This window comes from Stylophora pistillata, chromosome 5 (assembly GCF_964205215.1).
Source record: "Stylophora pistillata chromosome 5, jaStyPist1.2, whole genome shotgun sequence".
In the NCBI taxonomy this organism is placed as follows: domain Eukaryota; kingdom Metazoa; phylum Cnidaria; class Anthozoa; order Scleractinia; family Pocilloporidae; genus Stylophora; species Stylophora pistillata.
The window spans coordinates 5052452-5073405 of NC_142523.1; the positions used below are offsets into that span (position 1 = coordinate 5052452).

The 20954-nt window shown below is 37.8% G+C and overlaps 2 protein-coding genes and 2 long non-coding RNA genes across 12 annotated transcripts in view; 2 read left to right on the forward strand and 2 right to left on the reverse strand.

Annotated features, from left to right (window-relative positions):
• Positions 1-64: 64 nt before the first annotated feature.
• On the reverse strand, positions 65-11163 carry LOC111337271 (uncharacterized). 6 transcript variants are annotated; one of them, XM_088760180.1, is made up of 10 exons: positions 11003-11144; positions 9732-9869; positions 8461-8581; positions 6121-6211; positions 5037-5224; positions 4160-4383; positions 3655-3735; positions 3329-3556; positions 2013-2093; positions 65-1031 (listed from the first exon to the last, which is right to left on the reverse strand). In XM_088760180.1, exons 3-10 carry the CDS (start codon positions 8502-8504, stop codon positions 721-723), a joined length of 1248 nt encoding a protein of 415 aa, XP_088616306.1. In that variant the 5' UTR covers positions 8505-8581; positions 9732-9869; positions 11003-11144; the 3' UTR covers positions 65-720. The 6 variants fall into 6 exon arrangements, with proteins under 6 accessions (XP_088616306.1, XP_088616304.1, XP_088616310.1 ...); XM_088760178.1 differs by lacking the exons at positions 9732-9869; positions 11003-11144 and adding an exon at positions 10168-10261; XM_088760184.1 differs by lacking the exons at positions 6121-6211; positions 8461-8581; positions 9732-9869 and adding an exon at positions 10168-10265 and having other exon boundaries at positions 11003-11160.
• Positions 10315-11777, forward strand: LOC148729960 (uncharacterized). 2 transcript variants are annotated; one of them, XR_016001270.1, is made up of 2 exons: positions 10315-10427; positions 10721-11777. It is a non-coding gene; the product is annotated as an uncharacterized LOC148729960 (long non-coding RNA). The 2 variants fall into 2 exon arrangements; XR_016001269.1 differs by having other exon boundaries at positions 10359-10631.
• A 4983-nt stretch (positions 11778-16760) lies between these two features.
• LOC148729961 (uncharacterized) lies at positions 16761-17483 on the forward strand. The gene is made up of 2 exons (XR_016001280.1): positions 16761-16961; positions 17222-17483. It is a non-coding gene; the product is annotated as an uncharacterized LOC148729961 (long non-coding RNA).
• LOC111337260 (uncharacterized) overlaps positions 17444-20954 on the reverse strand; it is a 21264-nt gene continuing 17753 nt past the window's right edge. For 2 of the 3 annotated variants that reach the window (XM_088760211.1, XM_088760212.1), the window contains exons 7-8: positions 19475-20954; positions 17611-18502 (exon numbers count right to left, since the gene is read on the reverse strand). The exon at positions 19475-20954 is cut by the window's right edge and continues 403 nt beyond it. Coding sequence is in view for 1 of the 3 variants with exons in the window: in XM_022943533.2 (XP_022799268.1) it covers positions 17583-17602 (20 nt within the window). In the remaining 2 variants the exon portion in view is untranslated. The other variant, XM_022943533.2, reaches the window with a different exon arrangement.

Sequence of the window (20954 nt, forward strand, 5' to 3'; positions counted from 1 at the left end):
AATATGCATTCCATATGCATTATTTCATCTTAAGGTAATCGAGTTATGGCTTTTCAAAAGTGGACACAGTTTAATTTGTTTTATTCACTGTACGGGAAATAAGGTATCGTGAGGCTAAATGATGGAATGTTATGATGGAATGTTATTTACACCTTGTAAGACTTAAGCTTTTCAAGCCGCAGAAAACTGTTTGATGTTCTAACTGCCGGTCCACATGCTTGTTCAAATACTCAAGGTAGACTTTAGGTCTTGACAGAACTACGTCACGGCTTGGCAATTTAAAAGAAAATCAGGATTCTTTTTTAAATTGCCAAGCCGTGACGTAGTTCTGTCATTTTTTTTTAAGTTTTAGCTATGGTAAGAAAAAGTTATCTTGAATCATGCAATATTTCAAATAAATGTTTCACAGTGGACCACAAACACTATTTACCAAAAGTAGTCCAATTTTCCAAACAGGCAATTTTCACTACAAATAGCAAATTTTCTTTGCAATTTTCACTGGAAGAATTTTTCTCTGAATTCTCCATGGTTTTAACGTGGAGCGCTGAGAATGTACAATTAAACAACGAAAAATACTTAAGAAAATGAAGAATCATTCGGACCAGGTGTAAGGGTAGTTGGTAGCTGCCTAGTAGCTACCTGGTAGCTGCCTAAACATTTCACCAAAACATCACGACTTTTTACGCCGAGGTTACATTATCATTGATATCCGCAGCATTGTCATAGCCATGTTGCTAACATGGGCTCTCTATCATTTATAGTTCCACGAACTGATGAAGTTGTACAACTCCCCTCTTTTTGGGGATCTTGAGTTGTACTGAAGTGTTGTTCCAAGTTATTGGCAGGAAACTGCAGCCCAGCTTCTCTGATAGCTTTCACCAATCTCCTGATCGTACTTCCCTCTTTTTCGCCATATGCTGTGAGAAATTTGTCAATATTCACGTTATTGTCTGATGCTTCCCATCCTCTGGATTCAAGCTCCAAATCAGGATCATCAAGTTTCTCCACAACAGCATGCCACATAAAGTATCCTTTAGAATAAATGGTTAAGAAATGTCAATTAATCTATCCATCAGTTCATTAATAAGGCAATTAATCAATAACCAGGTCAGTCAGTCATCTATTTTTATTAAGCGCTCTTAGAGTCAGCCAGTCTGTGGGTTTAAAGCCGGTACCTAGTCATGACAAGACAAGATAAAACCCTCTCTTGGTCATGATCACTAAGTAAGTCAGTCAGTCAGTCAGTCAGTCAGTCAATCAAACAACCCGCCAGCCAGCAGCCAGCCAGTCATAATGAGTAAGTTGGTTAGCCAGTTAGGTAGTCATTCAGTCAATCGTGCTATCATTAAACCAGCTAGCCAGCCAGTTAGTCAGTCGGTTCATCTGTCAGTCTGTCATTCATTTAGTACATCAGTCAGGTGGTTAGTCTGTCTGTCAGTCAGTCAGTCAGTCAGTCAGTCTGTCTGTCTGTTATAATTTGGATATATCAACAAAGTTGAAATGGTAAATTGGCCACCGTAATGATTACAAAAGCTGACGTTTCGAGCGTTAGCCCTTCGTCGGAGCGAATAGAGGAATTGTGGGTTGTGTGTGCTTTTAAAGGCAGAAAATGGAGCTACGTTATTGGTGGGTGCATGGCAACGAGAAAAACATGAATAAATTAGTGGAATGAAAAGCGTTCATTGATCCCTGTGGGATTTAGACTGCCGGTTTGTCTGTCTGTTAGCCTGCCGGCCAGTCGTCCAGCTACCCAGTCAACCATTCAGCTGTTCAGTCGGTCAGTTGGGTTTAGTTAAAGTAACACCCGGTCATTCATTCAATCAGTTACTCAGTCTATCTGTATCTGTTTCGTCAGCTAGGCGTTTTTCACTCACTCAGTCAGTCATTCAGGGCGATGAGCCTGTTTGACATTCTGTTATGCATTTTCTTTCACATATTTAACTTCTACCAAAGAAATTTAGGTCTTTTCTGTAGAAACTGTCAGGAGTTACGATAAATACTAGCTTGCTCACCACAACCATCTTTGCCCCCAAGCTCCTGCATAACGGTTTTTCTTTCCTGGGTTTTAAGGTCCTTTAGATAACGATCCAAACCTTAAACATGAAGAAGTAATATTTTAAGACTTTGGACTACATATTAAGTAAACAGTAGAGTCTAAAAATAAAGCAATTAGTTATTGAAGGCTAACAGGTTTGTTTCGTGTAGAACGATTCTGAAATCGACATATACATGCACTTACTACATTTTTATCATTATTATTGCAAGTGTAACTCAGTATTCTTTATTCGTTAAAGATTTTCAATATTTTGTCAAGGTGGTGGTCCGATTTTAGTCCTTCACAGTTAACTATCTATTTGCAATGTGAGTCATCTTCCTCGATATTTTTGAAATTTCAAGAAGGCCTGAGATTGGTAATATACTATCTTAATTACAAATGAAATGTGGCCAAGACGAATTTCGGTCAAACTTCACTTTTAAAAGAGGAAAGCTGTGAGTAGTTTCCTCATATAATCCTATGGTGTATGTGTGTTTTAATATGACTTCATAGGTAATATTTTAAAGACAAAGTAACAAAATTAAATAAATAATGGCAATTGAACTGAGTGGAGTGCATTTTGGTCTGAAATCATATGCGTGATTTCAAAATCGAACGGGCGCGCACCGCGCGTTTGGTTTGAAATCACAAGTATGATTTCAAACCAAAATTGCACGACATGAAGTTTAATTCCAACGTAACTAGTGAAGAGTATCAATACTGCTATCTTGGGGGTGAAAGGGCTAAGAAACATTGAGAGTCCATTATTCATGTCTTACGACCAGATAAACATGAATTTCTGTTCAAAAACTCAAAAGATGCATTTATCCTTTTTCAATTGTATTGTATCTGTCATTATCTTTTAGTATCTCTTCATTCATCATAGGGCTTACCACTCATTTCGCAGCCACGGACTACTCAGTCCTTTCGTACACAACCAGGAACACTCGTACCGGGTCAGTTTTATCGGTTTCTCGTGTTAAAAAACAATATAACCTGCTTTGATACGCGACTACTAAATGCGGTAAGGCTCTGAACTGTGAATGCGGAGTTATCGTTAAGATTGTCACGAGTGTGCACAACAGCAGAACTTCGGATACAAGTAAAGTCTAAGGGCAGACTAAGTGTTACTCGATAAATGAGAAAATGTCCCCTCATATTACTCGGGTATGAGTAAAAAATCATGTGATCAGTTAAATAGAATGAACCAACAAAGTTAGCAAGACCATTTGGCATCAACTTTATCATAATAGCTGCATTAGTATAATTATTGTAGCAGTCAACTTTCTTTACCTTGCGGATCTTGATCAATTTGTTGTTCTAATTTGTTGGCGGAAACCTGGTACCCAGCTTCTCTGATGGCTTTCACCAATCTCCTAATCGTGCTTCCCTCTCTTTTACCATATGTAGTGAGAAATTTGTCGATATTTACGTTATTGTCTGATGCTTCCCATCCTCTGGATTCAAGCTCCAAATCAGGATCATCGAGTTTCTCCACAACAGTACGCCACCGAAAATACCCTAAAACAAGTGACTTGGAAAAGTCAACGAGTCTGCCAGTCTCCACTGATTAGCCTCTTTTAAAAGTTTCAACAAGGTTAAAATAAAAGCTTGCTTACCACAATTGTCTTTGCCTCCGAGCTCCCGAAGAACGTTTTTCCTTTCATGAGTGCGAAGGTCCCTTACATAACGATCCAACCCTTATACAGAAAAGTTGCAATTGTAGTAATATCTTATCACTTTTAATGCGGCAATGAATTATTGGTTGACAAGTTTTTGTCATGAAGAACGATACTGATCATGACTTTCACACGTACATGTACGTCTTGTATTTGTATCATTTCTGTTGTTATTCAAATTTTTTTGTGGTGGATGTAATGTTAGGGCGGTGGTTTGTTGTCAGTGCTTCGCACTTAATTATTTATCGACAATCTGTAATTTCAATGCAGATCAAATTGATTTGCCGAAGTGAGTCCGGTAGAATTATACATGCAAGTAAAATGTGGGTAATGACAAAACTTTTTGAGTTAAAAAAATTGGATTTTAAGATTGGCTAAAATTTCTTCTCAAAGACCGTCCGGGGTTTATTTCAAATTATATAGTACTTAAATGTTTATGACTTACCTTGTGGCTCGAGCAAAAAACAATTTTCATGTGAGTTATCATAAGTCTCGTGATTGACATCAGTGGCTGTTCTGGTTATTTCTCGCTTTCTTATGTAACACTTGTAAGTTACAATTAAAGGAACTACCATAACCACTATGGCCACTACAGGAATCCAAATCTCCAAGTGTTTATTTTGGATCTTTTTCGCATTACCATGCACACAATTTGAATAACTGTCACACCTTGAATGGAAGGAAACAAAAACAGTTTTTATTTTTTTTTTTTTTATGATGGGAGTGAGATGATTATCAACAATGCCATTTAAAAATTGTCCTAGCTTATATTTAGCTAAATGTCGGTAAGCTTAAAAAAACAAGTAATACTTGTTAAAAACTGGTTCTCATCTTCCCACGTGAATCGATCGGTGGTGATAGAGAAAAAAGTGATGGGGAAAGAGATAGACTGAGTCAAAAGAGATATCTTTGCTGAGTGCACCCAGCAAAGATATCTCTTTTGACTCAGTCTATCTCTTTCCCTGAAAGCAAGACCTCGAAGCAAAAAGTTATACGTCGAGGTGATGCAATGCCTTTACATTTTTGTATCGTAGGTTTCTTACAACCTACTAAGATTTCAAATATCGATAGGCTGGAAAGTTATGATAGAGGAATAAATAGAAATATTCCAATAATAGTAAATAGGGGAACGATTAAATATATATATATGGAAAAGATGGATAATAAGTAAATGTTAAATTTTCATCATCAGTGTCTTAAACAAAATAATGAGTTACAATACAGTTGGTGTTCAACTTTTAGCTACATGGCTAGTGTGACTGTCAATATTTTGCATATCAACTCAGATAAAAATGTGAAGTTTAGTTCAATTTTAAACTTACTTTATGCATTCTCCTGATCCAGTTATATCCGAGTAGTCACGTGCGTCTAAGCATCTCTGACATCGGGTGTCTCGCGTGGTGGAACAGAGAATCTTCAAACCATATCCAGGTGGACACCCCGAGCATTTTTGACACCCTTTACCGTCGAAAAAGAAGTTAGGAGGGCAGTTGATGATGATTGCGGGCGTCTGTAAATAAAACAAACATTGCATGAAAATCAAATTCAAAGTATCATAGGTTAAAGGGCATGTAAACCCAACAATACATGTTTTTCTTATACTATGTAAAAAGTGGTTTAGAATACGAATTTGCAATTCGTTTTGCCCAATTCGACTTCTTTTAGGGAAAAAATCGGCATTTTTAATTGAACGTCCACTTCCGGTGAAAACAATAGCGAGGGGTCCTGACCTAAGCGGTGGCACTAAAATATTGCGCAACACGGTTTCCTCAGTAGAATTGATAGAGCAGCTCGTGCGAGTAGCAATGGTTCGGACGATGTTTTTTCAGAAGAGAGTGACTCGAATGCCTTAAGCTTATATGACAGCGACGAGGATACTTCAGAACCTTTAGGGGAGTCTGGGCCCGCCCTTATCAATATAAGCCGCGTAGGGCTCACCGAATGATCCGCACGAAGGCAGCACAAAACCGGTTGACAGCGATACTGAGTGTCTCGGAAACACAGACTAGTATTTAATCCATTCTGTGATTTATTTTCATTTGGTATGAAAACCTAATAAAGTGAGTTTAAAATCTGAACGAATGCAGGATAATTTTTTTTAACATAAGCTTCTGTAGTTGTTTTATATAAAATTATCCATGGTGCGAGTATGGAATTTGTCAGCCAATGCCGAAAACACATGAACGCGTCTGTTGTACGGAAATCGGGCAGGTGTGGCGAAATGTAAAGGAACAAGAGCCTGAAACCAAGATGAGTTACTAAACATCCAGGTCGGTTTTCAAACAACATGCCTCGATAGATGGGTGCTGGAGACCGGCTATCGCGCGTACAGGCAGCAGTACCTCACAAATAACCACGCCCGAAACGAGAAAGAACAAAGGTATAGACAGACCGGCACGGACTCACCATACGACTTTTGTAGTCGTGTCGCATTATCGCCTTCAAATTGCACTTTTTTTCTCTCCTAAGCGTGTCCTCAGTGATTTTTCCGTTTAAGCTTTCAGAGATAAACGGATAATATATGAGAATTGTTTTCAGCAAGGGCAGACTGTGTATCCAGGTGGATTGGGAGTTTGTGGAAGCCATTTCTTAGTCATGCCATTAAAGTGTGTTTGCCTCGATATATTTGGTCAGTGATCTCATAAACCTTTTCTTGCGTGTTTTTTACTATCGGCGCTTTGAGAGGTTTGAAGTGAACTCCGTTGTCGAGTTGCGCTTTGATGACTGTTGTTGTATTACTTTTGTGAGGTTTAAAGCAAAGGTTTTTTTAACTCTTTAAGCGCCGTTACCTCATTGCGTTACAAATTCTTTTATGACTTGGATAAGTAATCTCTGCGAGTTAGCTCTAAAGGGCAACAGAAGGCTGAACCTGTGGCATTCAGTTCGATATGAGACGGATGTGGCTCTTTGTTTTGTCCGTGAAAGGTGTTTTGGAGGCGCGTTCATCTTGCGTATAAATCTAACAAGATAACAAGAGTTGGTTTGGTTTTACATTCGTTTGTCACGGGTGTTGGGATGAATTTGAGACCCCATAATAGCGAGCTGACTTCGCAGTCAAAAGGCTGACAGTTTGGGAGGTTTTTAGGAGTTTCTCATTTTTCTCCCTTTCTTTCCCTTTACTTTTGGAGAGCTCACTTCTCCTCGGTTGTTTCTCAGTTCGGTCGACCACCTCCGGATCCTCGCTATCTGCTGACTGCACGGGTCGCTATTTTACTTTAGAAGAATTTTTTTCTGGAAGGGCTTGAATTGTTGGTACAGCACCGGGATCAGCGACTCTTTTAAGGCCCAATTCCACCATGTAGTTTTTCTCAAAACAGTCGGGTGAAAAATGATTGCTTCAAACAACAGAATGTTTGGACGGCTCGACGAAATTGGCTCTTTTCACTAGAACAAATTTAACCCTTTGTCGCTTCAAACGTGGTTCTTGTGGAAATTTATGCATTGTGTGCCCGGATTTGTTTGAATTACTACAAAAATGAACGACACAACGCTTTACTATTATGAAAAAATTTAATATATTCAAGCAAATTGCAAGTATAAAAATCGTGACGAGACAAGGAAACAAGGGATGCTAAGGACACTTAAAGGTATTTCATGCGCTTTCGACGTCCAGCATCGGAAGGTTCTACCCGCGTGACGTCACAGGAAAGATGGCGCAATTCAAGATGGCGAATGTTTCGAATTTGGAAGAGCTTTTACATGGTGAAAATGGACTTTTGAGAAAAAACGAACTGCTCCTTTGGTATACTTGATGTATTTGCTAAACAGCTATATGAAAGGAAAATGTACGACTTTTGGGTTTACATGCCCTTTAAGAGGACTCTCTGGATAAAGCCATAAAAATCTGAAAAAATCTATCGAGGAAAAAAAAAACTGATGAAATTTATACACATTTGATTGGAAAGTCGCGACCGTAGTCAAATTGAAAGAGGCAACACATTTTTGAGTCGTTACTAGCTTCGGATCTTAGTTTTCTACCAAAGGAATCTGCAATTATGAGTGCCTGATATTTCCAATGGTACATGTCCTGTGGTAAATATTCATTCATAACGCAAAAAGATCAGCTGAGGCTCCAACAATAGAATAAATAACTCATTAATTTATACACGGTGTCCCATTGCCGGTTGTCATTGTCACACCATCATCAAAACCACTCATCAAATAAAGTCGAGAATCAAAGAGATTGAAGAAGATGAATATTCAAACAGTCTCGCAAAGGTTCAGGTCGGTCGGAAGCTAACAAAAAAAAATATGTCATCGAGTTTTGTTACAAAAAGTCTGTACTCGTCTTCTACTGGCCCATTAACATCTAAATCAGCCTTTTAATATCGTCAAGCAAAATCTTAGAAACTCAACCTTGCTTTTTCACATGATGAAAAACCTTATCAAATTGAAAGTTTTCAAAACGATATGTCTTTAGTTGTTTTAATAGCTAACTAAACTAAAATCTCAAAGGGATTGGTAATTCCTTATTTTCTTCATTTCGATGACGTCACGTGAAAACCAAGATTAAAATAATAACTTCTGTCGTCTTCTTATGTTTAAATATTTCGTGTTGATGTGAGATATGTTGTGTCCATAATCAATGGACTTCTCTTGCAAAGGCTGAACATACATAAACCCGTCCGAACGCCATGCTTGATTTGGAGTCAAAGTGGACGTTGCGGGTGGGGGGCGGGGGAAGGGCGGGGAGTAATTTTCACTCCTCCACCCCAGTCCCTCTCCTTATTTTCGACTGTCACTCACCCCTTGGTACAAATTACTTTCTCTCCCCAGCCTTTCGTTGCCATTAAAATCAAAGATGGCGGCCATTTTTCGTCAAGAAACACTGAGCACTAGCTGGCCCAAATAACGCCTGCTCTGCAAGCTAAGGACAAAGTCACTCAAAAAATCGCAAAGTTTTTGTAACCACCAATAAATATTTTACACTAAGCCGAGTTAGCTACCGTTTCTTCAGCCTCAAAAGTTGCTTCAGCAGATCATAATGAAAATCCACTTTAAAGTAGCTGACGCACGCCGCCACTTTAAATAGCTAACTAGCTTAGTTCAGATATCATACTTTCCAACTTTTAAAACTTGTTATATAAAAAGTTAAATGAGTAATGTACTACCAACTATGGATATGTCATCTTGTGGCTAATGCCAAGTGCTAACAATACTAAGAGAGCACATTCATTGACAAAAACATGCAGATTTGGAAAACAAGACAGATGGTATGGGTGAATACGGCTTGCTGAACCCGTTTATGAATTCATCAGTTCATCAAAGAGCTACTGATCTACTGAAGGACAAAATTTTATTAAACAAAGAGAAATTCGTGGGGCAGCAATACCACAAAACTTTGCCCTGGTTCCAAAAAGGAAAACACAATTGCCCTGCTTATATTCAGGTTTCAATAACTGAGGATCACTGTATTAGCACCAGTCATTTAGAAGTGTTATAATTCGATATAGTATACCAATATATACTCATTTTTTTCCATTTCCGCTACATTTCTCCATAGGACTTTCTAACATTATAAGAAAAATCAAAGAGCTGTAGATGTAGACTCAAGAGGGTACATGTAAAATCAGTTAATAATATTTGTGTCCTTCTCTCCGAGCTTATAAGATCCAGGGCTTACATTTTGGTAGAACATTAATAATTGAGATGATTCAATGATAAAGCATATGCAGTTACTTCACCACTGGCTATACTTGTTTATCGAAAAACAAGAGAGTGCTTTGCTTTCATTCTCTTTGTTTTGGAAGACAACGATAAAAAAATATTAAACTATTTTAGCCTCCATCTTCATGCTTGTAATTTACCCACAAGACAAGTAAGAAACACAACAACAAGAAACAAAAAAAAAAAAGTTGTAATTGAATTAGATCAAGTTATAAAATGCATGTATTTGGGATCCAAAGACTTCACAGTCTCGATGCAATTTGAGAAAAATCATGCCACCAAGGAGCAACTGTAGAACATGACATATCCTGCGATGAGTGCAACTAAAATCTTATCAGCGTTGCTCCTACCGATTCAGCATTGATAACGTATGAGTTATCTGCTCGAAGAAGGTATGAGAAGAAGTCCAGTATCACCATTGGTAAAAACGCTCGGTTTAAGCACACGGCTGGGAATCCCTCGTTCATTACACTGAATACACGAAACCTCTGCATATAGAAAAATAAACATGGAGACAAAGTACACTGAGGAAAATACAAATCTAGTTCGTTTCAACTGATCTATTGCTGTGTAATTTCCAACACTCAATTTCAGCAAAAAGACACCAATCTCCGTCAAACGTATTCTCTCCTTACAACAGACGATTGTTTGTATATGTATATGTACCCTCTGTCTTGTTTTTCAAATCCACCTGGTTTTGATAGCGAATACTCAGCGTCAGCAGCGCTTGGCAAAAGCCACAAGAAGACCTATCCGTATAAATTTCTAATAGAACACTCATTTCACCTTCTCCGTCGTCGTTTTCTTCCGCATTTTGAGCTCGCGGTTTACACTTGAAACGATGCGGTTTATGGACCGCCATGACCGCGATCGAAAGGTGAACACTGGAAATAATATAAGCGGAGGGTAATTAAGGTTGAACGCTTTTGACGTCACAATTGCAACTAAGCTAGTTAGTTATTCAAAATAGAAGTGCTTTGGCTATTTTGAAGTGGAATTTCATTAGAATCTGAGTCGATCTTTGAGGCTTTGAGGCTGAAAAAATGGTAACTAACTCGGCTTAGAGTAAAATATTTAGCGGTGGTTACAAAATATATATAATTTTTCGAATGAACTTGTCCTTTAACCACGAGAACCAAGAAACTGCCACATGTGAAGCGCAATATCTTATTCCACGCATAATTGCTGGTCGATCACATCGATATCGAAAGAATCTGTCGCTGTTGTATATAACTTACATCGCCAAGTTGGTGAGCGATGTCTCGTAAACAATTGCAATTTGACATAGCAATGTGAAATGTAGAGGCATAAAGGTTGTGTCTTGTCTTTTTTTCGACAGACGCTTCAACAACACCATTGAAATGTCATCATAACATTGCGGAATTTAGCAGCGACAACATTCAGATGGTACTTGCAATACTCCTTTGACTGACTCTGAACCAAAGTAAAGATCGAAGATGCATGATCATTTACTTCCGAAATACGTACAGTTGCATGAGTTACTCGCTTTAAAGCAGGGAAAATAACATAGTGGAAATTGTGCTGTAGTCATCAAGTTTATATTACTAGCGCTCTTAAAGAGCAAATGAAAATAATGCTATTCTCTGAATTTTATACGTACCGCTATCTTAACGATAGTCACAAAGTAGAGAAGGTTTCTCAGCATCTTCTGATCGCTTCGTTGCGTATAGTATCCTTATATATAAAGGAAGAACTATAACTTTGGCGAAGAGTTTCCGGGTGCTGTTACACGACAGGTCGTGTAAATTGTCGCATAACGCAAGACCACGTTAATTAACGAATGAGAAGAAGGTGCCACATCATTGGACAACGCCAGTCGTCACGCTAGAGACTAGCGTACATGTAACCGTCTAGGCGTTGGCATGGGCGGTCGTGTATGTAATGTTTTGATTAAGACCCCCTTGAGATTGGGATTTTAATAAGTTCGCCCAATAAAACCCAGAATTATTTGCATGCAATGCAAGAGCAAATATCAAATCAACAAACGAAAACTGAGAAAATGATTTGTGGCGTGACAATACTTTAAAATTGATTAAACAATTATTGCAATATGAATAGACATTGCTTACCTAATTTCTTTGTTTCCGCGGAGCGGTGTGGAAAGTGACCGTCAGATTACTTTTATTTATTTCTGTGTACTATACCCTCTTATGTTATCCGACATTTGCAAACTTATCGGTCGAGGAATTGTAATTTTCCCGCTTACATTCATAAAATCTTTAAACCAGAGTGGCATCAAACGATGTCTGATTGTCCACCTATACTAGTCGCTGTGCGAACTTTAATATTTCTTGCTGATCGCCAGTATTGCGATCATTATTACTGGTCGCGAATGCTCAGCTGAATTTCATTGTGATTAAACTTGTTATAATTTTGTCGAGTGATAAGTCGTCTTTAACACCCAGATAAGGTCTTCAGTTAAACTCGCCTTGGAGGATATGACCTGTATTTTTAGTAGAGTAGCAATGAAACAAGTGAAGGACATACTCAGTTTTTAGAATAAACAAACAAGCACCTTTTTTGAGCTAAAATGCCTCTAAGATTTCTGATTCCCATCACTGAGCAAAGAAGGGATTTGTGTCATAACTGTCGCCTGACCGTCAATCTACTTGGTGATCATGCCACTTATGCCGGTATTTCGCTCAAGAAAAATTTCTTGTTTTTATCAATACAAATTTTCTATTCGATTTCTGAATGATTTCGTAACCTACGTAACGATTTCACCTATGGAAAAACAGGGAAGTCCCCTATCTGGACATTCACCTCAAAACGTTAACATTATTCTTGGGGTTAATAAGATTATGTGTATTGAGTGTAGCGTCATCAAGAAGCAGACACTTTCATCAATGGAAGTTACTTTTCATATTTAATAGTACAAAATATTACCTCTTGTCAGCTATCAACAGTTTTGATACGAAAGAACTTCGTGAGAATTGCTTTTAAAATTGGAAGAATAAAACTCGAATTTAAAAAAGAAAGTAATATTTCTGTGATCTTAGTGCAAACATTTGGGCCCTATCATTTGAAGAAACCACAGAGCCATTCTTGATCCAATTGATTCTGCAATGCCCAGACTATAGCTAATTGACGGCAAGGGACAAAGAAGGTTTCCTGTTTGTTTCACTGAATTGTTACGTTAAGCCTGAATAGTGGCCCGTTGAAATAAGAGGGTCTTAATGGGGTTAACCGATAGGCGTAAAATGGCCAAAAATTTAGTCGATAGCCGTAAAAATTGAAAAATTTTAACCGTTAGCCGTAAATGGGGTCAAAAGAGGTAACCGTAAAAAAAAATTGTTCCCTAAATTTCTTAATTTTAAGGAAGGTGCTAAACTTACTTATGACCTGTTTCATTTCTTATTTTGCTGACTTTGACTCCGTACATGTCGTACATGTGGTTCGTACGTTTATAGGCCAAGCTCGTTTCAAGGACCCCCGGTGGACTTCCTTGACCTCACTTGGCCTGCGTTTTGTAGGACAAGTTGACAGCTTTTTGTTTTAAGATCTCCAATTTCTTCACCCAGTGTGCATGTGAGTTGAACGATGTCGGTATTGAAAGCTGTTGTTAGTTTTTATCGAACGGGTGAGGAAAGGTCAAGCGAAAGATACAAGGCAAGACTCAGAGTCCAAGAAGAGCATCGGACACTTTCAGCGTTCAAGAAAAACGTTATTGACTTTCTTGGTCTTAACGAGCAAGCCAGGAAGTTCGGTCTTGGGCAATTTGACCTTAAACTTTACCGCCTCGCCAAAATCAGCGGCAAGATAGAAAATTATTCTTTATCGACCCAGCAGCAGCTAGATCTGGAACTATCCCTGTTGCTTGAGTCAGATAGTGAAAGCGAGCTGAACAGTAAGTACTCTTAAAGTTATGAATTTTGTACGTGACTACTAGGATGCCGCGTGGCAAGAAATTTTTGCGGGTCTTTTATCTTGCGGATTGCAGAAACTAAATTAGCTCCCCACATGTTTTGGGAGCTAATTGTTTCGATAGCGAAAGACTGGTTTTCTTACCGAGGATTAATATTTGTTATTTTCAGGAGATCGCGAGCTTGAAATACCTGAGTAAAGCAACTAGCAGAGATGTAACTGTTTGCAAAACGCTTACTGTTGATCACTAAGGCATGGGTCGCACTTGGCAAAGTTTGGTGTGAATGTGGTCAATTTGGTGTATCTGTCATCGGAGCACATTGCCTAATGCGACCCTAACTTTTCCAGTTCGCAAAAACTTTGAAAACCGGCCAAAACATCAAATACGCCGTAGTGCTTGGGTGGGGCAGGTAGATTTCGGAAAACTCGGGGTAAACAATAGCTATCGCAGCGGTAACTATCATCGCTTGTCAGTAAACAGCAAACGACTCGACTGGTCGCGGAACTGACCAGGCATATGGCGCTCGAAGTAATCTTCGCTGACGTCGATTTCTCGCTCTCATCATAGCGGCAGTCAAAACAGTTAAACAGGCGTTAACCCATCTTTCATAGATCATACGAAAGACAAAAAAGTGCTCGTGATTTAACTGAATAAGAAGAATAAGCATCACCGTGATCGTTATTAATAATGCTTCAACGGGACGCATTTTTTTGACGTTTGTTTTCCTTTTTCAGCTCACTGCTCTCTTCCCATAGCACGTCGATAAACGTGTGTCTGGTTTATCAAAGTGTCATCACTGACATTTTTTTCACCTAGTGCGACCCTGATAGTTGAAACCAAAAGTTTGTTTTCCGGTTGCGGTTTCCAATTTTCTGTGTTTTTTTTGCTGGCAAAGTTGAAAACTTTGCCCAAGTGCGACCCATACCTTAAGTATTGAAAAGCCCCTTGGGGAATACTAATAAAGTAAAGTTGCCGGTAAACATTGTCAATTTGTAAGCTGCTTCAGGCAGTCGTTCTCTACAGTCCTTCGCTATCGTAAAAAACACTGGACCCTAAAATTTGTTTTTTGTTTTTGTTTTTTTTTTTTTTAATAACTGGATGCCTACTTGCAGACCCATTATTGATTCGTGTTAACAACAGATACCCGAAGCTGCAAAAAACGCCTCTGACATTCACAGGAAGTTGATTTATTTTCATAATGAACTGCTAGAAGGAATAATCATTTTCATCCATCACAAAAGAAATGTTAGTTCCCTGGCAATAGCTTAAACTTCTTTTTTTTTCGGTTTAAAACAAAGAGCACATGTCATTTTAAGAAAATGAGATCGAAAAATCTCATATTAAAAGATCTTCAAAGCCGTGCTTCTTAGCTTGGCTCCGACACTTTGAAATGTGAATCTAAGAGTCACGGAAATGTGACAAACAGGTCACCACTCCTACAAGTAAATGTAAGAGTGCATGACGGAAGTTAAGTTGTGTATAGCCTTGTATTGAATCCTTTTTCGTAGTTCACGATTCTATGCGTAAAATGATATTCGAAGTGGTATGATTTATCAAATATTAAATTTTTTCAAAAGAATAACTCATTTAAGCCTGAGATGACCATAACACCTTTATTTTGCTTTAAAGATTAAAAAAACACAGGTTTATTAATATTTAACCTTTTGGAACCAAAGAAATTCATTTTTAACTTTTTTGTTAACCGTAACTGTAAAAATTAACCGATAGCCGTAAAAGAGCCAAAATTTTAGCCGATAACCGTAGAAGCCGGCACCCCATTGAGACCCTCAAATAAGGTACTTCGCGTCTTTTTCGCAGAGGTAAAATAGAGGTCAACTTCAGTGGCCTATGAACAGGTCTGCCATATAAATTTATAAATCATAATTTAAAGCTCCTTACGTAACAAGAAGCTAATATTTTCCAAGAGACAAAAGGATAGTCTGTTAGCACACAAAATTAAAAAGCGGGATTGTATCGCGTTGTAGCGTACGAAGTTACCGAAATTGTATAATTTTTCGTTGCTTTACGGAGGGGGGGGGGGGGGGGGAAGGAGGACCAGGACAATATAGGCGTATTTTGAACTTCTCGATTTTTCGAAGAAAACAAAGCGCGATAGAACTTTTTGATATAATTTTCGAAAAAGGTTCATTAAAAGGGTCATTAGAAAAAATAAAATGAAGTACGGAATTTTGCAACTGTCGGCGGATTCTCGATATTTACGATCAGTGGCTCTTAAAGTGCTACTGAGACGAAAATTGATGATCTTGAAAATCAATTTTTTATGCCGACAATTAAAGTTTAGATCCTAAACGAAAAGAGAAAAACATACGATTCAAATTTACCTCGGCAAGAGATTTCCTAGAATTGTTTGACTAAAACTCACTAAATTTCGTTGGCCATTGCTAAAACTTCAACAACTGAGCCAACGATATTGTCAGCGTTTTTGTCCATTGTGGCATCATATTATCCCTTTCGTCGAAGCTCTGTCGAAGTAAATAAAGGAATTCATTGACCTTGCTCGAAAAATGTCACCGTTCTCCATTTTCACCAACAGTAAATAGTACTTTTTCTTTCGATGGGGGGTCCATGAATGATTGTTGTAGTGTTGAGGAAAAATATTGGATATTTCGCGCTCCGTACGACAAAGAAGTAGAGCCACGTGCAACCGAGGAAGAGGCCTTTGCTTATGAGGACAACCTAAAAGTGGCACGTTTAAACGTGGCTTGTGAAGAAATGAAGGAGCTAGAGCTTCAAAATCGGCTTACTGCAGCTGGTGAAGCAGAAGTTTATAACACAAAGCTAGGCAATATATGTTCTTAGTTGAGCTTTTGCAGCAGGATAAAAAGATTTCTTGAAAGGCTATCTTCGTTGTGTTTCAAGGTGTCTTCGAGCAGTACTCTTCCAGGCAGTTTACCCTTGTACTTATTTTACTCGAAGTTCAATTATTTTCTCTTTCTCATACCATGACTTTAGGCCATTCTGCAACGTTTTCCCTAACGAAACTGTGGTTTACCAAGGCTTCGCAGAAGATCAATGGCCTGTTTGTTCCTATGAATTGTTTTTAATTATTACAAATTACTTTGAACTCGTGTTTATACAGCTTTTCGTCTTACGAAAAAAATCAGAATACTAAGAAAATTTTGCGAACTATAGTAGTACTCCTTTAATTCTCAGCGAACAAAAGTATTCCGTCTACACTGTTACTGTGACACCTAGGAACTGTGAACTCCAGAAATTCATGTACTTATGTAACATCCTGGCATTTTCATCGATCACTTTTCGCGGGCAAAAAGCGTTTATCAAGTTCTGTAACCTTCTACTGGGAAACAGAGCGATTTGTGGTTTGTTTTGTTTATTTATGTGTTTTACTTGACCCTGTGTTTTACTTTAACTCTGGGGATAGATCTGTAAACGAGCCGCGTGTCCTAATTTTGTCTGCTTTTCTCTCCCCACCCCCACTACGTAGGACTAATGATGCAACCAATGGTTGATTTTGGCGGGAGAATGCAGGTCTCGCTAAGCCCTCTTTTTAACGCTTTTATTTTAAGGCTTTTGGAGTCATTATTTTACGCTATTTGTATTTTAGATTAAGATTATCGACCTGTTTAGTGAAGCTTCCTAATTCTGGGTCCTTTACGCTGGAAGCTGAGGGAAAATCAGACGAAACTCAACTGTCGATTCTTCAGTTACTGAGGTGAAGTTCGAATGTCGTTATTTCTGTAGCTTTAGATATCTTTTGCTAGCTTTAAATTCCCTTGTTTCCTACGCGATAGGATCTACCAGTGAACTTAAATGTATTCCCATTTTAGATTTGCAGAAGTACCATCAAACATCATCAAAACATTACAACCGCAATAGCTTAAACTGACATCAGAAGCGAAATCCTGTTAATTAACCTAAGGTATTGAAACTTCGGATCTAAAAATTAAAGTTGGTGTTCTTTTACTCTTTTAGGGGTAATTGTAAGCCTCATCAATGACCTGAATTTCCAGATCTCAGATGAATCCCTTAGTCCTTTCGTCGGTACGTCGAATCCCCCACTCTTGTCTCCCCACGGATCATGATCATGTCCACTTACTGTTACCTCAGCAATTCTTAACCTCTGATCAAAGCGTATTTCAGGGGGATGGGGGTGGTTTTCTGTTTCAACAGTGCGTAAATTTGACGACTTATTAAATCCAAGGGTGCGTAAATGCAGCAAAAACAAACAAACAAACAAACAGACAAGCAAAAACAAGGTAGATGATCCAAACATGTCTTTTATACCATGGTTTGATTGTTGTTGATGTTCCTCTGTTTCTCATCTAAGTCTTAGTTAGCATGGCAAAAAAATGTCTGCAAAATAAACAAACTGTCATGTTTATTCGATAAAGAAAAAGCAAGTACCTTGCACTTTAAAAGTATTTACATGACTAGATTTCTATTCTTTCATCTGTCCCCAACCCTCCCTCCTTCTCTGCCAGTAAAATCTAAAGGCAGTTGATCAGACAAATATTTAAAAGTACTCTAAATATCAGATGACATTCAAATAGTTATTTTCATATTCAATTGAAATAAAACATCATTTGAGCTAAATATTCTAATTAATATGATAACTATGCACTAAATGTTGTCAATTATATTAAACATATCCTATGCTTAATGATGGCATTTTGTTAAAGTCTGGAATACTTACAAATGTTGATGTACAGGATCGATTTATACTAAAGCAAGAAGGATGCTTGGTAATAAATTACTTCAAAATAAACCACTCCAAATAAATAAGGACAAAAAAAACCCTTGGCTAGTTAAATATCCTCAATTAAAGTGATCATTCCTTGTGTCAGTTTCCATTTGTGGAGTTCTTATAAGCCAGGATGAATCCAGACAGTTAAAAAGGGGAGACCCCCTTTAGAAAAGAAAATCACAACCTCAAGCCTCACCCCATTTCAGCAAATGAACCAAAGAAAAGAAAACAGTGAGGGTATGGGCTCCAAATGTACCCAGTTTTATATTTATGAATTTATACACCTAGCAAGTGAAGAAACAACTATTTTATTTATTAATTTTTATTTTTATTTATTTATTTTATTATTTAATCAAATTTCAGATTTTACAATCACAAAGACAATGAAGTCAATTAATCACTTAATCTGAGGTAGGCTTAAAACAGAGTACAAGATATGTATAATGTAATATATCATCATACTAAATGATGTAATATACATCATACTAAACAAACAACTAAACAAACAACTAATTAATTAACTCAGTAAATGGTTTGAACCCGGGGGTAACATGTGAAGGTGTAGTCTGATCGTCCGGGTGAGTGTAGTCCTGAGAAGGACTGTTGTCGGTGGCAGTGACTGACGTTTCGACAACCTGTGCGGAAGTCATCATCAGAGTCAAGTGAGTGATTGTTGTCAGTAGAAACACTCACCGACCCACTACCACTACCGAAACAAACGACACCGCAACCCCTACGACTACAGCAACCATACCGTACATAAAAGGCATGTCTGAAAACATCTCGCGCATCTTACTACCCTTCAACATCCGCGTCGCCCACAAACCCATCACCACACTACGTCAGTTACTAACCAACGTTAAAGACAAAGACGAACCGAGGAACAGACAGGGAACGATTTAGAAGATCAATTGTTCCGACTGCCAAGCCTCCTACATCGGTGAGACTGGCAGAAACCTCACAACAAGACTGACTGAACACAGACGGGCGACGAGGAAAGGTGATGTCAGCAATCACATTGCTGAACACCATCGACTTACCAACCACAACATTGACTGGGACTCTGCGCAATGCCTAACCTACAGCACTGACTATTTTCAACGACTGACTCTGGAAAGCTGGTTTACTAACTTAGAACAGACTCCCCTAAACAGATGTCAACAACTACCCGCCCCATACAAACGACTCATTCACGACATAAACATCACAAACGACCGAAAAAGAACAACCTAGCTTTACCGACAGACCGAAACAGACCAATCACGAACGACTTACGTCACTTGAGTCTTACAGCCAATAACATCACGGCAAAACCAACCGATCATTTCACACGAACTGGAATAAGAACATTCTACTGACAACAATCACTCACTTGACTCTGATGATGACTTCCGCACAGGTTGTCGAAACGTCAGTCACTGCCACCGACAACAGTCCTTCTCAGGACTACACTCACCCGGACGATCAGACTACACCTTCACATAATTAATTAACTGTTTACAATTTATTGAAATTAACTATTTATTAAGGTAAAAACAGAACATTAATGTCCCATGCTCAGAAAAACAAAATAATAACTAAATAACTGTTGAAGATAGTCAAACTATTTGTTAAGAAAACAACCTAATCTTACAAAACTTTCATATGCATGGCAAGTAATTTGTCACCAACCAGTTTGCCTATCTGCCAATAATTCATGAATATGGCTAGAACTTGTGGCTATAAAACTTATAGATGGATCGATATACGCAACCTTTTCAAAGTAATTTTAAAAAGTGAGACCAAAATACTCTACAAAGTTATCATCATGTTAAAAACTGTCACTTGTCATCTTCAGTGCAACTAAAACAATCAAGACTACCTTGATCTTGTTTCTTATGCTTTACAAACATGAAAAAAATATGATAAAAATATGATTTACAAATATGAAAATGAGCTCAGAAAATAGACAAGCAGTGTACTAAATACATTTTTTTCACACAGTTGCTTCTCATGGAGTCAACAGGCTGAGAGTAGAGTTTTAGAGCTTCCCATCTATTCTTATCTGTTGTCACCAGGCTTTTTAGAAAAATGTGCAGATTACAATACTATAAAGGGAAACTCAAGCTGAATAACCATTTCTCTTCTTTCTTGTTTTTGTTTTGTTTTTTACCTAGCAAGTAGAAAATAACTGATCTCTGAATTTTAAGATCAAATTGATGGCCTTTGGAGTTGAAGCAGTCATTGTAAGTGGTTATGTTTTGGCTTCAAGACTGTTAGAAGGTTTATGGTATTGTGTGGACATTTTGCTCTGTAATTTATCCATGACAGAATGCTGTGGTCACATATTGTAATAATGCTACTGGTATATTTGATAACTTTTTGTCACTTTCTAATTACCACAAAAAGTAGACCTCTTGTATCATTACCTCTGGAGGAGAGACAATTGTGAGACAAGGCTATCTAAACCAGGGAAATAGCATCATTCTAAACCTGGTTAAGGCTAGTTAATTAAGAATCCTTGTTGTTAAATACCATCAAAAGGTTAAATAAGTAAAAAGTTAAGTAATTGGAAATATCACTGAAATAATATCAGTTAGATAGTGAGAGAGTGAATTGAATGTTTGATTATTCCCTGAGATCACCATACATGTAAGGTGAAAGACTAACAATAGTAAAGTAGATCACACACCTTGGAACTACATTAGTGTAGTCACTACTAAACTGCAAACAATTGGGCATTTCCACCAAGCAAGCCTTCTATCTATTCTATAGCTTATCAAAATGATAGAAGAAACAAGCTTTCCTTGTTTATTTTAGTTTTTTGTTTCTTGTATTTTCTTCCTTTTACTTGTATTTGAGATTTATATTAAGCTAAGCATCAATGATGAACCATTGTTTCCTCAACTGAATCATCTTATATTACAAATTCCGTCATAGATCTTTAGTCATACCAAATACACCTTTGATAAATAATTAAAT